Genomic DNA, 14,071 nt, shown 5'->3' with positions numbered 1-14,071 from the left:
GTACGCCTGCCGACGTTGGGGATGCGGGTTCGTGCCCCGGTCCGGGAAGATCCCACATGCCACGGAGCGGCTGGGCCCGTGAGCCATGGCTGCTGAGCCTGCGCGTCCGAAGCCTGTGCTCCGCAACGGGAGAAGCCACAGCAGTGGGAGGCCCGCGTACCGCAAAAAAAAAAAAAAAAAGTCTCCCCATCAAACCTGGAAAAGTGAGTAAGTAGAAATTGTCTTTGTTAGACACACTCAGTACAAAGAGCATAGATTTTAGTCACCTAGAATTTGAGGCTAAAACCACCGCTTAGTGACTGTGTGAACTTGATCTTGATTTGGACAAAGCATTTCTATGTGCATTTTCTTCCATTTGCAAGATGGGACTATTAACACTCATTTTAACAGATTTTTATAGCTGTATAGGGACCAAAACGATATGATATATGAAAGTGTCAGACACATAGTAGGTTCTGTTCCCTTTTGAAACTTATTCAAAAGTTCTATTTTAATGGTCAGAAGCCTGAAACAAACAAGAAATTCCTTCCTTTTATGCTTATTTAACAAAATCAAGTTCATAGTAGATCATGCTGGTGGTTTTCCCCTTTGCCATTCTAAAATGGAGGGGTTGCTTGGTATCTAAGGATGTTAACAAAGAACCTTGAGCCTCACGCTCAATTACCCTCCCAACTACACATTCACTTTAAGTGTTCTGCTTGTTTATTGTAGGCGTGTTGTGCCATTAGTCTGTTTTAATATCAAATGATGTTCTCTGCTGGCCTCTGAAATTTGCCTCTTAAACTTGCAAATCACCATTTTTCAAATTTGTTAAGTGTATGTAGAATGAATGAATAAAGTTTTAACTACTGTCAGATTTAGCTATAATGAATTCGAGAATCTAATAGAATGAAATATAAATTTCAGTTTTTATTTAGATGGGAAAACATGTTTGGAGGTAGATAAATATTTCAGCTTTTTAAAAAAAAATCTTGGAAAATTTTCTTTTAGTTTTCCTTTTTTCTCAGTAAAACAAGATTTAAACATAGATTATAAAGTTGAAAGAAACCCCTAGAACTCATATAATTTAATTTGTTGAATGTCTACTATGGACAGAAACGTCTAGGTACTAAGAGTACCTCAGAGAACAAAATAGAGCCCTTTATGGAGCTTATACTCTAGTAGGGAGATGTTAACATTTAAAATATTATATGATATATTAGTAGGAGATACATTTTATGGAGAATGAAGAGAGTAGAGATTTAGAATGTGGTTGTTTGCAATTTAAATAAGTTGTTTGGTCAAGGAAGGTGACATTTGAGCAGTCTTGAAAAGGTAATTTAGGTACTTAAATTTATCTAATTATCTAATTATTAACATGATATACCATTTTCAAATGTGGTAGCTCAGAACCAGTAATGTGTCCAAAAATCACGATTGTTTAGTGAGAGGGTGGAGAAAGAAATTTGGTCCTTTTTGCAGATAAAGGATGTTTTCCACTATATCTCACCAGGGCTTGGGAAACAAACATTTTTCTAGTGAGAATATGTGAATGAAATTCAAACGTCAACACTTGGGTGCCCTAAATGTTCCAGCCTTTTCAGATCACTCCTCTCTTTAATATTTGGAAGAAAAAAGAAAGAAGGAAAGGAAGGAAGGAAGGAAGGAAGGAAGGAAGGAAGGAAGGAAGGAAGGAAGGAAGGAAGGAAGGAAGGAAAGAAGGAAGGAAGGAAGGAAGAGGTAGGGAGGGAGGAAGGGAGGGAGGAAGGGAGGGAGGGGAAGGGAGAAGGGTGGGAGGAAAAGAAAGACAAGAAAGAAATCTCCATATCCTGACTCTGACAGAATACCAAGTGGTCTTCCCTACTTAACCTCAAAGATCATAAAGCTCTCAGGAGCTCTTTCTCCAATTTTTGTTTCTTCCGGGTTCTCAATCCCCTTCGTGTCTCTCTTCCTTCACTAATATTCTGTCATCCTGCCCCATTTTGAGATCAAAGATGAACACAGATTTTTTTTCCCTTTAATTAAATGATAAAACATCAATACAATACCAGTGATATAGGAGGTTTTCCCTAAAGGTTAGGAGAAAAGACAGGAACTACACTCCAGCACAACATGGCTAAAACTTAACATTTATTTGGGGGTCTAATGGACAGTATGGTGACTATAGTTAATAATATTGTATTATATATTGGGCAGTTGCTAAGAGAGTAGATCTTAAATGTTCTCACCCTTCCCTTCACCAAAAAGGGGTAATTATGTGGAGTGATGGAGATGTTATGGAATCCTACTGTTGTAACAATTTTGCAGTATATAAGTGCATCAAATCATCATGTTGTACACCTTAAACTTACACATGTTATATGTTATTATATCTCAACAAAGCTAGAATAAATTTAACGTTTAATATTAATTATTTCCATTGTTAAAATCCCTTTGGTTCTTCCTTATACTGAGACAGTCTCACTAGTTTTGAGAAATGTCCCTGCCTCCATTCACATTTGTGTACCATTTCCTTGTCTTTACTCCTATGCCATGTCTCTAACATCATTCCCAAGGATAAAAGAAGAAAAAAAATTAATTAATTTGTAGGCAGAGTTTTTGCTTCTTCACTTTCTCCTCAAACCTAATCTTTCTATATTCATAAAAATACCAGCTAATCAAGAGACTTCTACAACAGAGCTCCAGCCCATGTCTTCAAAGGAGGAATAGAAACTCTGGATTCATAGTTTTTCTTTTTCATGATAAAATTCTTGGATGTGGTCCCTTCTTCATCAGTCTCTGTAAGAATTATATAGAATTATCTTCCTCAGGATAGGAATTATTCAACTTCCCTTGGAAGAGAAAAATGGGTGCAGTCCCTTTGCGTTTGAAAAAAAAGTGCAATAATTTCTGTTCAACTGTAGCTTGGCACACTAGTTTGTCTCCTAGGGGTTGCTTTGATAGGCATGATCATTGAGAGAAGAACTTTATGGGGAGGACTGCTTTCATAACCTGATTTAAGCAGCTTACTTACCATGTGGGAAGTTCTTTGAGTCACCCTTAATAATGTCCACTGGATTAAAAAATTCATTCATCATGTAAAATTATTAGAATGAGTTAATCTATCTGAGGCACAGTTCTGATCATGCCACTTTCCTGTCCAAATTCAAAACAAAACAAAATAACAGCCATGAAAAGGTAATATAGTGATAATGCAATCTCAAAATGGACAAGTCCTATCCTATTTTCCTCCTTTCTGTCCTAGGCCAATGTAAACATGGTGTGCATAGCCTGCTATTAGGAATATTGCAACTGTGGTTCTTTTCCCTGGTTGCCCTATCCTTCCAATTCTTTACCCTTCCCCCCACACTTACCTGGGTAGCATTCAATGTCCAACTGTTTTCCTCTTTTCCATTATAAATACTCTATGCCAGGTGCAGAACTATTTTACACTACAGAGCCTACTAATGATCACAACTACAAACCTAACCTATTAGGCAAGAGGGTAATTGAGTAGGTGGGCCTTGTTAAGGTAGTGTGTGTGTGTGTGTGTGTGTGTGTGTGAGTGTGGCAGGTGATGGTGTCTACATTCTAACAAGGGTCCCAGCTTTACACTAAAGGAATAAAGTAGAAGTGGTTGCCTTGGAGGCCCCTGCAAGAGGGTGCAGGAGATACTGAGATTTCTCCAAAGAAGCACATTTTCCTTTGTTCTCCCATGTTAGTATTTCTGACATAGGGATGTACTTTCTAACTTACGTAGCCATTGAATGTGTTGGCTTTTTGTTTTCCCTGAAAAGTTATGAATAAATGGGTGTTATGCTTTGTAATCAGCATGAACCTTGTATAGAGTGAGTTTCAATGGGATAGACAGAGAGTATGAAGACACTGGATACTACCAAAGGGAGAAAGTGTAAAGAAATAGAAAATAACTGAGAATTAAATTAATATAGTAATGCTGTGCCTTATAATCAGCAAAATGTTGGAAGCAAGGAATACTTTACTGTGAGAGGCATGAGGTTCACATCCCGAACCATTAGCCACTCTGCTTCCCCACTGTTTTGAAGTCCAAGACCAGTGGAAGCCATGTAGATAATACTGTTTCTTGATGAAGGTTAATTGAATCAGCAGTACTCATCAACAGTTCACCTACAAGCTTCCAGTATTTAACCTCTGGACTTCATTGATGTAATAATAGTGTTTTGAATTAATATTCACCAGACTTGTACAAGTTGTCCACATACCCTGTGGATTGAACATTAACACTTAATTGATGTTAATATTAAAGCATAAAATAGTTAAGCTTCTGAAAGCTGGAGCTCTGATTTTCTGCTGAGACTGTTAACAAATAAAAATCTGTTAGATAATTAGAATACCCCACGGTACAAATTAGTAAAAGCCAAGGTTAAGACAAAATATTAAAGACCTATTTTTCCCATTAACTCTGATTATATCAACTGTGTAAACTTGGAGGAGGAATTTAAACAACAGGACAAGACAACTCCTGGCAGAGTTTTTGCACATTTCTTTGCAACTAAAAGCATATTTCAGCCATCAAAGCTTTGTGTGGTCAAATTCAAATCCATGGATCAAAGTAGGGAGTGCAGACAGTACCCAGACTAAACAAATAATCAAAGATTCATTCAGTTACTCAGATGTCAAAAACAAAATTAAAGTTTCCTCTGTTTGATAGGAAATATTTCTGGCCTTGGACATTATGGATAATTTTTGTTTTCTTCTTTTGTTTTTTGGATGAGTTCCTTACTTTCTACAATAGCTAACTATGTATAGGTACATAATAACTACGTACTGGGCACTCTGGACCAGGCCTTGTGCCTCTGCCTTCAATGAGTTGGTCATCTACAACTGCTGACTTGCTCATACAGACATACACATAGAGATTCTTTAAAATAGGTGAGGATATTCTCGGAGTAAAAAGTGAGTACCAAGGGAGCCTGTTTCCTACAGGAGTTGGGGGAGAGAGCAGCAGGAGGCGTGAGTCAGGGAAGGCTCCACAGAGCAAGGTATACATGAACTAGATCTTGTGGAACATACTGGTTTTGTAGGGATGGTGTTGGGGAAGACCTTTGAGAAGGCAGGAGAAGCATGAATGATGTAGAGAAATTGTCCTCCAGAGGTTTGCTGGGGGTACTTTAGAACAATAAGCAGAGTCTAATAGGAGCAGAATCAAGAATCCATAACTGTTTTGTAAATAAGTTCATTTGTATCATTTTTTTAAATTCCACATGTAAGTGATATCATATATATTTGTCTTTCTCTGTCTGACTTACTTCACTTAGTATGATAATCTCCAGGTCCATCCATATAGCTGCAAATGGCATGATTTCATTCTTTTTAATGGCTAAGTAATATTCCATCGCATATATGTACTGCATCTTCTTTATCCATTCACCTGTCAATGGACATTTATGTTGCCTCCATGTCTTGGCTATTGTAAACAGCGCTGCAATGAACATTGGGGTGTGTGTATCCTTTCAAACCATGTTTTTCTGCAGATATATGCCCAGGAGTGGGATTGCTAGATCATATGGTAGTTCTATTTTTAGTTTCTTAAGGAACTTCCATACTGCTCTCCATAGTGGCTGTACCAACTTACATTCCCAAAAACAGTGTCGGAGGGTTCCCTTGTCTCCACACCCTCTCTAGCATTTATCATTTGTAGATTTTTTTGATGATGCCCATTCTAACTGTTGTGAGGTGATATCTCATTGTAGTTTTGATTTGCATTTCTCTAATAATTAGTGATGTTGAGCATCTATGTGCCTCTGGGCCATCTGTATGTCTTCTTTGGAGAAATGTCTATTTAGGTCTTCTGTCCATTTTTTTGATTGGGTTGTTTGTTTTTTTGATATTGAGCTCATGAGCTGTTTGTAAATTTTGGAGACTAATCCCTTGTCAGTTGCATTATTTGCAAATATTTTCTCCCATTCTGAGGGTTGTCTTTTGGTCTTGTTTATGGTTTCCTTTGCTGTACAAAACAGAAACAGACTCATAGACTTAGAGAATGAACTTATGGTTACCAGTGGGGAAGGCTGGGGGGAGGGATAGATAGGGACTGTGGGATTGACATGTACACACTGCTATATTTTACATAGATAACCAACAAGGACCTACTGTGTAGCACAGGGAATTCTGCTCAGTATTCTGTAATAACCTTAATGGGAAAGGAATTTGAAAAAGAATATCTACATGTATATGTATATGTATAACTGAATCACTTTGCTGTACACCTGAAACTAACACAAAAACATTGTTAATCGACTATACTCCAATGTAACATTAAAAAAATAAAAAAGAGGAAAAATAAAAATAATTTTAAGGCACATAAGAAAAAGAATCTATAACTGGATTCTTACCTTCTTTCTCTCATTTGTCCTGGTCTTAACTAAAACTTAACCTCTTTGTACAAGAGTTGTGAATGGGTCTAAATGAAGGAGAGACAGAAAAGATAAAACTGAGGACTACAAAAGATTTATTAATTATTGGTAAATTTATTTTCTGAAGCCTAGAGTCAAAAGAGAGTCAACTCTATTATGTTCCAGGGTGCTTCATTATAAGCACACATAATAGCTAATTATTGATCAGAAAAAAGAGGGTCAGAAAGTCAGAGACACTTAAAGACTCATCATAACCCTCTGAAGTGTTATTATTCCATGTTCCAGATGAAGCTCTGAGGGGTTAAATATTTCATCAGCAATATCACAGCTCACTTAGGTTTGCACCAACTTGAGCAAAGGTCTCCTGATCCCTCGTTCTTTACTCCTTTTCCCCCACACCCACTGTCTCATGGAGTTGCAGGGACACACCTTCACCCTCCCTTACTCGGATGGAAGATACAGGTGATAGTTGTGTTGGCATTTAACAGATTCTGTTTCACTCATTAAAAATGCTGAGGTGGTGAACTTGTATCACTTCTATGGTTCCCAGTAATGTTTAACCTTAAGTTTAAAAAAATCTAGGAGATTAAAGAGCATGTTATCTGGCAAGTTCATTCCACCCCCAGTGGTTATTAATTTTGGAACACATCTGAATTCCTTCTCTGTGGCATATGCTTTAGCAGAGGAAAAGACAGCTCCAGGCCAGGGTCAGATTTCAAGTTCTCATCTGTTGGTACCACTACCAGATCCCTCTTTGTCGTCAACTTTTGAGATCTTCCCTGAGTACAACTTGGTTTCCGAAGTGATACACAGTGCCTCTGGTCATCATTCTCTTCACACAACCACAATCTCCTCTCCTGGAAAAGCGTCTACTCTACTGAGCTTTGCTTTTGGAAAGAACTTCTCCCTGAGACCAGGTTGAGAGCGACTCTCTGGTGCCATACTTCCCAGCATGGAGGTGAAGAACTTTGAAGTTTGGGATTATGTCGTCTTTGCAGCCCTCTTTGTCATTTCCTCTGGAATTGGGGTGTTCTTTGCCATTAGGGAGAGAAAAAAGGCAACTTCAAGGGAGTTTCTGGTTGGGGGACGGCAAATGACCTTTGGCCCCGTGGCATTGTCTCTGACAGCCAGCTTCATGTCCGCTGTCACTGTCCTGGGGACCCCGGCTGAGGTCTACCGCTTTGGGGCATCCTTCATCATCTTCTTCATTGCATATGCATTTGTGATCCTCTTCACATCAGAGCTCTTTCTCCCTGTGTTCTACAGATCTGGCATCACCAGCACATATGAGGTAAGACAACTACTTCCTTCATCTTCACTTTGGGAGGTAGTTGCTGTTTCCTCTCCACTTGAACATGTTTTGTTATTCTTGCTTTTTTCTCTAGTGATACACAATGTCTTGATGATAACACATGATAGTTGAAAAACACTCACTTATTTTCAGGGCAATTATACATCATGGGAAAAAATATTGCAGTGTTATTGGGGAAAGCTTAAGCTTTGGATACAGATACACTTGTATCCAAAGACATCTACAGACACCTACACTTTCCATCTGTAGAACAGAAATAACAAGGTCAAGCCCGCCAGACTACTTCAATGATTAAATGAGAACATGTAGGTAAACATCTAATATACTGTCTAACTTGTAGGAGATTCTCAATGAAGGAAAGCTGATGTTATTACTTGTATTATTATTAACATCACTATTCTGCAAAGCACAAAGAACATTGTGTATTGTCACTTTTCAGCTAAGAAAATGGAGATACAGATAAATGACTTAGTCAAGGTTGTACAGTGGATTGTACAGTTTTAGTAAAACAGTTCAGTTACTACATTAAACCAATTGCAAATATATAACTGAGGAGATTTGAGACAGTACAGATAGAGGACATATAAGCATTTCATTGAATTTAATTTACCATTTACCTTTGCCCTTTACATATTTTTAAAATTGTAGTACCCTAATAAGAAGAAATTCAGATTGTGTAAAGTACATATTTTGGGGCTGCCTCTTTCTTTATAAGAATTAGCAGTGTGGCATTAAAAGGGGTTAAAAGTATGAACTTTAAACTCAGGCTACTTGGCTTTGAATACTAGCTCTGCTGCTTAACTAGCTGTATGACTTTGGGAAAATGACTTACCCTCTCTGTACCTGATTTTCACATATGTAAAATAAGAATAATAAAACTACCTATCTTAAAGAATGTCTGTGAGGAGTAAATGAGTTATTATATGCAAATACTTTTAACAGAGCCTGGCAAGTTGTAAATGCCATGGAAGAGTTTTATATTATTTATCATTATTGTTCTTGTTGTTGTTACAGTCCCCAAATTTCTACCAATCTCTGTATAGAAACTTGAATTTATGTTTATTTGTTCATCATCCATCTTCTGCTACCTAGCCATAGATATTCTTACCAGGATCTTTTGAAGTAGTTAAAACTGAAAGGGTAGAGTCTATTTCCCAACCTCTTGAATCTGGGATGGTGACTTGCTTGTGACTTGCTTTGACCAATAGCATGTGGCAGAAGTGATGTGTGAATTGGAAGCTTAAGTCTCATGAGGCTTATAGCTTCTGCCTTTGTCTTCTTGGAATGTTGTCCTGATATAGCTATGTCAGGAAGTGGGTCTAGTTGTTCTAGCTTCTGGAGGATGAGTGAACAAGTAGAGAAGAACAGAAGCACACTGGCCGGCAGCCAACACCAATCACCAGACATGTGAGTGATGCCATCTTGGATTTTCTCCCCCAGCTGAACTTCCCATTCATTGCAGCCCCATGGCAGCCCTTGATTCAGGAGAATCAAGTAGAGGAATCACCCAGCCAATCCTAATAATTGTGAGAAATAGTAAGTCCTTGGTTTTTAAGCCATTGAGTTTTGGGATTGGCAATAGCCAACTTATTTAAATGCTTTGATATGCAGGGGGATTTCAAGACTAATCTATGTCATCTGTGCTACTTTGTCACTAACCTCTCCCGTGTCAAAGCATAAGGAACTGTTTTCACCCTCAAGTTATAAATTATACTCAACTCATTTGCAATATCATACATTTTCATTATCTCCACTTGGACAGTTTATAATTGGTCTCATCATGTTGTCTCCACTTCACTTAGAGTTATTTTCTTCTTTGTCTTATCAAACACTAATAGATCTAGCATGCTATTATTTACCCTTAACACTACCTGTGAGCTGATGTCTACCTGCTTTCTCATTTTTCTTGGACTTCTTAAGCTAAATAGTTTCTGAACTACTTACTTCTCTCTAATCCAGACTTTTTCATTATAATGTCCAGGCTACTACTTCTTCCATAGTGTTTTCTAAGCATAGATTATACAATTTTTTTTTCCTGTAAATTGCTTTCCTTTTAGTTCTCCTTTAAATTACATTTGTGGCATTTTAGTAATTATATTTAAAATTTGAGAAATTAGGTGTGTAGGTATAAGATATCATTATTGAGTATTATTTCAGTACAGTAAATAAAGTGACAAAATATTTGTTGTAAATGGATATTTAGGGTGTGATAGGGTCTAAACCAATGTTATGAGGCCTTTTTAGGTCATTATAAGGATTGGTGTTTACTCTCAGTGGGATGGGTCATTGCACTGTTTGGGCAGGAGAGTGCTGTAATGTGATTTGTATTTTAAGAATATTACTCTAGCTGTATGTTGAGGCTAATTATAAGGTTTTTACTGCTGAAGCAGGGGGTCTAGTTAGGAAGCTATTGCTGTAATCTAGGCAAGAATGATGGTATTAGCGTGGAGACAGAGGGGATAATGCAAGTGAAATTTTGAAAGGGTGGGGAGGAGGTGCCAGGATTCTTTTATGAATTGCATGTGGGGAGTGAGACAGAAAGAGGAGTCAAGGATGGCTCCATGATACTTGAACCAACATGAAAAGTGGACTTATTTCCTGAGATGGAAAATAGTGTGGCTATATCAGGTTTGGGGTTTTGAAAACAGTCAAACATGATGGGAAATGTTACCTGTGCTATTTTTAAAAGCAAGCACAAAGCATGCAACTTTTCTGCTGAACTTCCGTTTTTACTTTTGACTGTAGTTAAAACTATACACCGATCCAGGATGACCATTGGATACATGAGTGAGTGAATACAATCTTTCAGATGGAGAATTATGCAGTTTGAATAGTCTCTTATTTCATGGATGAGAAACCAGAGGTTTAGATAACAGAGTGAGATAGTGGCAAAGCTCAAACTAGAATTCAAGGTGTCTTACTTCTGATCTAGTTCTTTTTTTTTCATATATATTTTTCTTAATACTGTCTCTCTAGTTTGACTGAATTGACTGAATTTAGAGGAACTAAACTGAAATGTTAAAACCATTAACTTTTGCTGATTCCTATAGCAGTTTTCTCACTACCTTTCCATTTTTCAGGAACGATTTCCCCTTTGCTTTCCTAGACTTCATATGCCAAACAGTGCCAAAGCCAATATCACATAGTTTGGGTTTTGTTACATTTCTCCACTTCTGATACCACATTTTATATCAGTTATCTATTGCTGTGTAACATACCATCCCAAAACAAATTTCTTAAACCAACAATTTTACCTGCTCACAATTTTGTGGATCAGTAATCTGACCTGAGCTCAAGAGAGTCTAGTAAGACAGTAAGGTTCTTCTGGTCTTACTTGGGGCCATCTCTGTAACTGCCATCAGCTAGTGGGTTGGTTAGTGGCTCGTTGGTCTAGGGGAACTCAGATGGGACAGCTTGTAGCATACTACACTTGGTTTCATCCTCTAGTAGGCTATCCTGGGTTCTTCATGTGATGGGAAAAGAATCCCTGTCAACCAGAAGACACAGCTCATTACAAGCAATTTTGCAGTCTCCACTTGAATCATATTTGGTAGAAATATCACCGTCTTAAGTTGTGTTCCCCCAGAAGCAAATTCTGAGACAAGGAGTTTAATGCAAGTCATTTTGGGGGGAAATGATTTTATTAAGCATTGGTAGGCAAGTGGCAAGTAAGACATGAAAAAAAAGGGAGCCAATAAAGTTATGTTTTTGAGCAGGTTGTTATTGTGAGCAACTGAGGTTCTAGCTCACTGGGGACTTCTGGGGGACAATACAGATCACATATCACGGTTGGTCTCCTTGAAATGAAAATAACTGGGATTTTTTGGTCCAACTTCCTTTTGTCATTGGCTGAAAGACAATGATAACACCCCCAAGCACTTCTAGTCTGCCCTGTGCAAGGGGTGAGATAAAGCCCTCAAGCAGAAAATCACGGTGCAGTTAGATGCTATCAACATGTACTGGGACAGGGAGTGCCAATAAGCTCCAGGGGTCACACCCACAATGACTACTAGTCACTAAGATCCCACTATATTCCTGTCCCTGCACTTGATGTTATCGTACACTATACCATTAGATCCTACAAATGCCAATTTTAGAAAGAGGTGGCCATCATTTAGTGCAATAAACTAATCCTTCCAAGGACATGTGATTTGAACCCATGTTGTCTTCAGCTTAAAAGTTTTGCACTGCTTTTATCCTATGATACCTGAGACTTTCAGTTTCTCTCTCAGTGACTTCCTTACTTCTTTAAAAATATTTTCCTCATACCTGGTGCCCTCAGTCACACATCCACTTGATTATTACCTGACTCACAGTGTACTGAATGTATTGTCTGAAGAAAGATGGTCTGAAAATAAGGTGGTTCTTCCCTTGGGGGAAGGGTTGAGCAGTAAATTGGGAGATGTGGATTAGTGTGAAACTGAGTCACAATTCTGTCAAGAGGAGTCTTTTCTAGGGTTTCAAAGAAGGTTCCACCTTAAGCCATCAATCAACACTTACTTATGTATTATTTCTAGGAAAAGGACACATCAGTAAACTTCTGGGTTAATCAAAATGATTTTTCTTAAATTAGATAAGAAAGAACTACTACCAATTAGAAATTACTACCAAGAACTACCACCAGGATATTAAGTCCTCAAGTCATTTGCTACTTTTAACATTCATTTTGTTCATTCAGTACGTGTTTATCATACACTGGAAGACAAATACTAGTGCCTTCTAGAATATTTGTTCAGGAATACCTTTCTTGACCTCCAACAGTAAATCAGATCCATCTGTTTAGTGTGTTCACACCTCCCTGTAGCTTTTCTTTTAGTACATACCATCACTGTAACTTTACTTTAGTATAAATTTGTTAATGGTCTCCTCTAATCTGTAAAATCCTTTGTGACATGAACTATATAATATTTGCTATCATTGTATAACAGAATGCCATATAGAGGGAAAGTAATAAATATTTGTTAAATGAATGAATACATGAAAGACGAAGATAAAATGAATAAAATAAGACCCTGTTTACATGTACCAGGGAAAGTAAGTGTGGTAGGCTGAAAAATGCATCCCCCTCCCTCTAAAAATCATAATAAATGTTCTAATCCCAGGAACCTGTGACTGTTACCTTATATGGTTTAGAAAAAGAGATCTTTGTAAAGTTGAATAAGGATCTTGAGATGGAGAGATTATCCTGGTTAAACCAGGTAGGCCTTAAGTACAAGCACATTTATATGAGGGAGGCAGAAGGAGATTTGATAGACAGAAGAAAAGGCAGTGTGACCAAAGAGGCAGAGATTAGAGTGATAAATCTAAAAACTAAAGGACTGCCCGCAGCCACCAAAAATCCCAAAGAAACAAATTCTTCCCTAAGACTTCCAGAGGGAGCAGAGCCCTGCCAACACTTTGATTTTGGCCCAGTGAAATTGATTTTGAACTCCTGGCTTCCAGCAGAACTGTAAGAGAACACAGTTGTGTTGCGTTAAGCCACCCAATTTGTGATATTTTGTTACAGTAGCCATACGAAACAAATACAGTAAGCTATGCGAATCCAACACTAAAATACAAGGCAGCAGGTGATCAAGTGTTATTACATATGAAAGAAGTTTAATATTAGTTGCCCTAAATGCTCAGAGGAGAAAGTATGAGTAGGAACAGGAATGGCAATTGGGCTATCCTTTTTTTTGTTTGTTTTTTTACATCTTTATTGGAGTATAATTGCTTTACAATGATGTGTTAGTTTCTGCTTTATAACAAAGTGAATCAGTTATACATATACATATGTTCCCATATCTCTTCCCTCTTGCATCTGCCTCCCTCCCACCCTCCCTATCCCACCCCTCTAGGTGATCACAAAGCACTGAGTTGATCTCCCTGTGCTATGTGGCTGCTTCCCACTAGCTATCTATTTTACATTTGGTAGTGTATAAATGTCCATGCCACTCTCTCACTTTGTCACAGCTTATCCTTCCCTCCCCATATCCTCAAGTCCATTCTCTAAGAATTGGTGAATTTGGAGAGAGGGAGGCTCTCTCACACTGAAAATCTGCCTACACAAAGGACAAATCTGCAGAGTACAAAGCATGCTGGTTGAATTATACATAATGATTTTACATGGAGAATAAATCATGTGAGGGTTAGTGATGTGAGCTAACAAGAAGGGTGTGGATCAGACAGTAGAGAGTTTAGAATGTCAAGCCTGGGATGTGCATTTTGTTTTGTCAATGATAGAGAGTCACTGGAAAGTTTGAGGAAAAGCATGACATGACCAGAGCTCTGCTTTAGGAGAATCAGTGCAGCAGGTGTGTGGTTGGTAGAATGAGTGGGCAAGGCTTTGGAATTAGAGAGGTCAATTAGGGGGCTACTGCATTGATCTGGGAAAGAGGAAAGGAAGGCCTGAGCTGAATCTGGGGAC

At 38.1% G+C, this 14,071-nt stretch overlaps 1 protein-coding gene across 1 annotated transcript in view; it reads left to right on the top strand.

Annotated features, from left to right (window-relative positions):
* Window positions 1-7,305: 7,305 nt before the first annotated feature.
* SLC5A12 (solute carrier family 5 member 12) overlaps window positions 7,306-14,071 on the top strand; it is a gene marked incomplete at both ends in the record, with an annotated part of 44,584 nt that continues 37,818 nt past the window's right edge. The window contains one exon of the mRNA XM_082844691.1: window positions 7,306-7,644. Coding sequence (XP_082700817.1) covers window positions 7,306-7,644 — 339 coding nt within the window. The remainder of the gene's footprint in view (window positions 7,645-14,071) is intronic.

The sequence above is a fragment of the Leucopleurus acutus genome (assembly GCF_964270905.1).
Source record: "Leucopleurus acutus genome assembly, chromosome: 8".
Classification (NCBI taxonomy): Eukaryota; Metazoa; Chordata; class Mammalia; order Artiodactyla; family Delphinidae; genus Leucopleurus; species Leucopleurus acutus.
The sequence above is the reverse complement of the archived record's forward strand: the minus strand, read 5'-3'. Positions and strand labels throughout refer to the sequence as shown.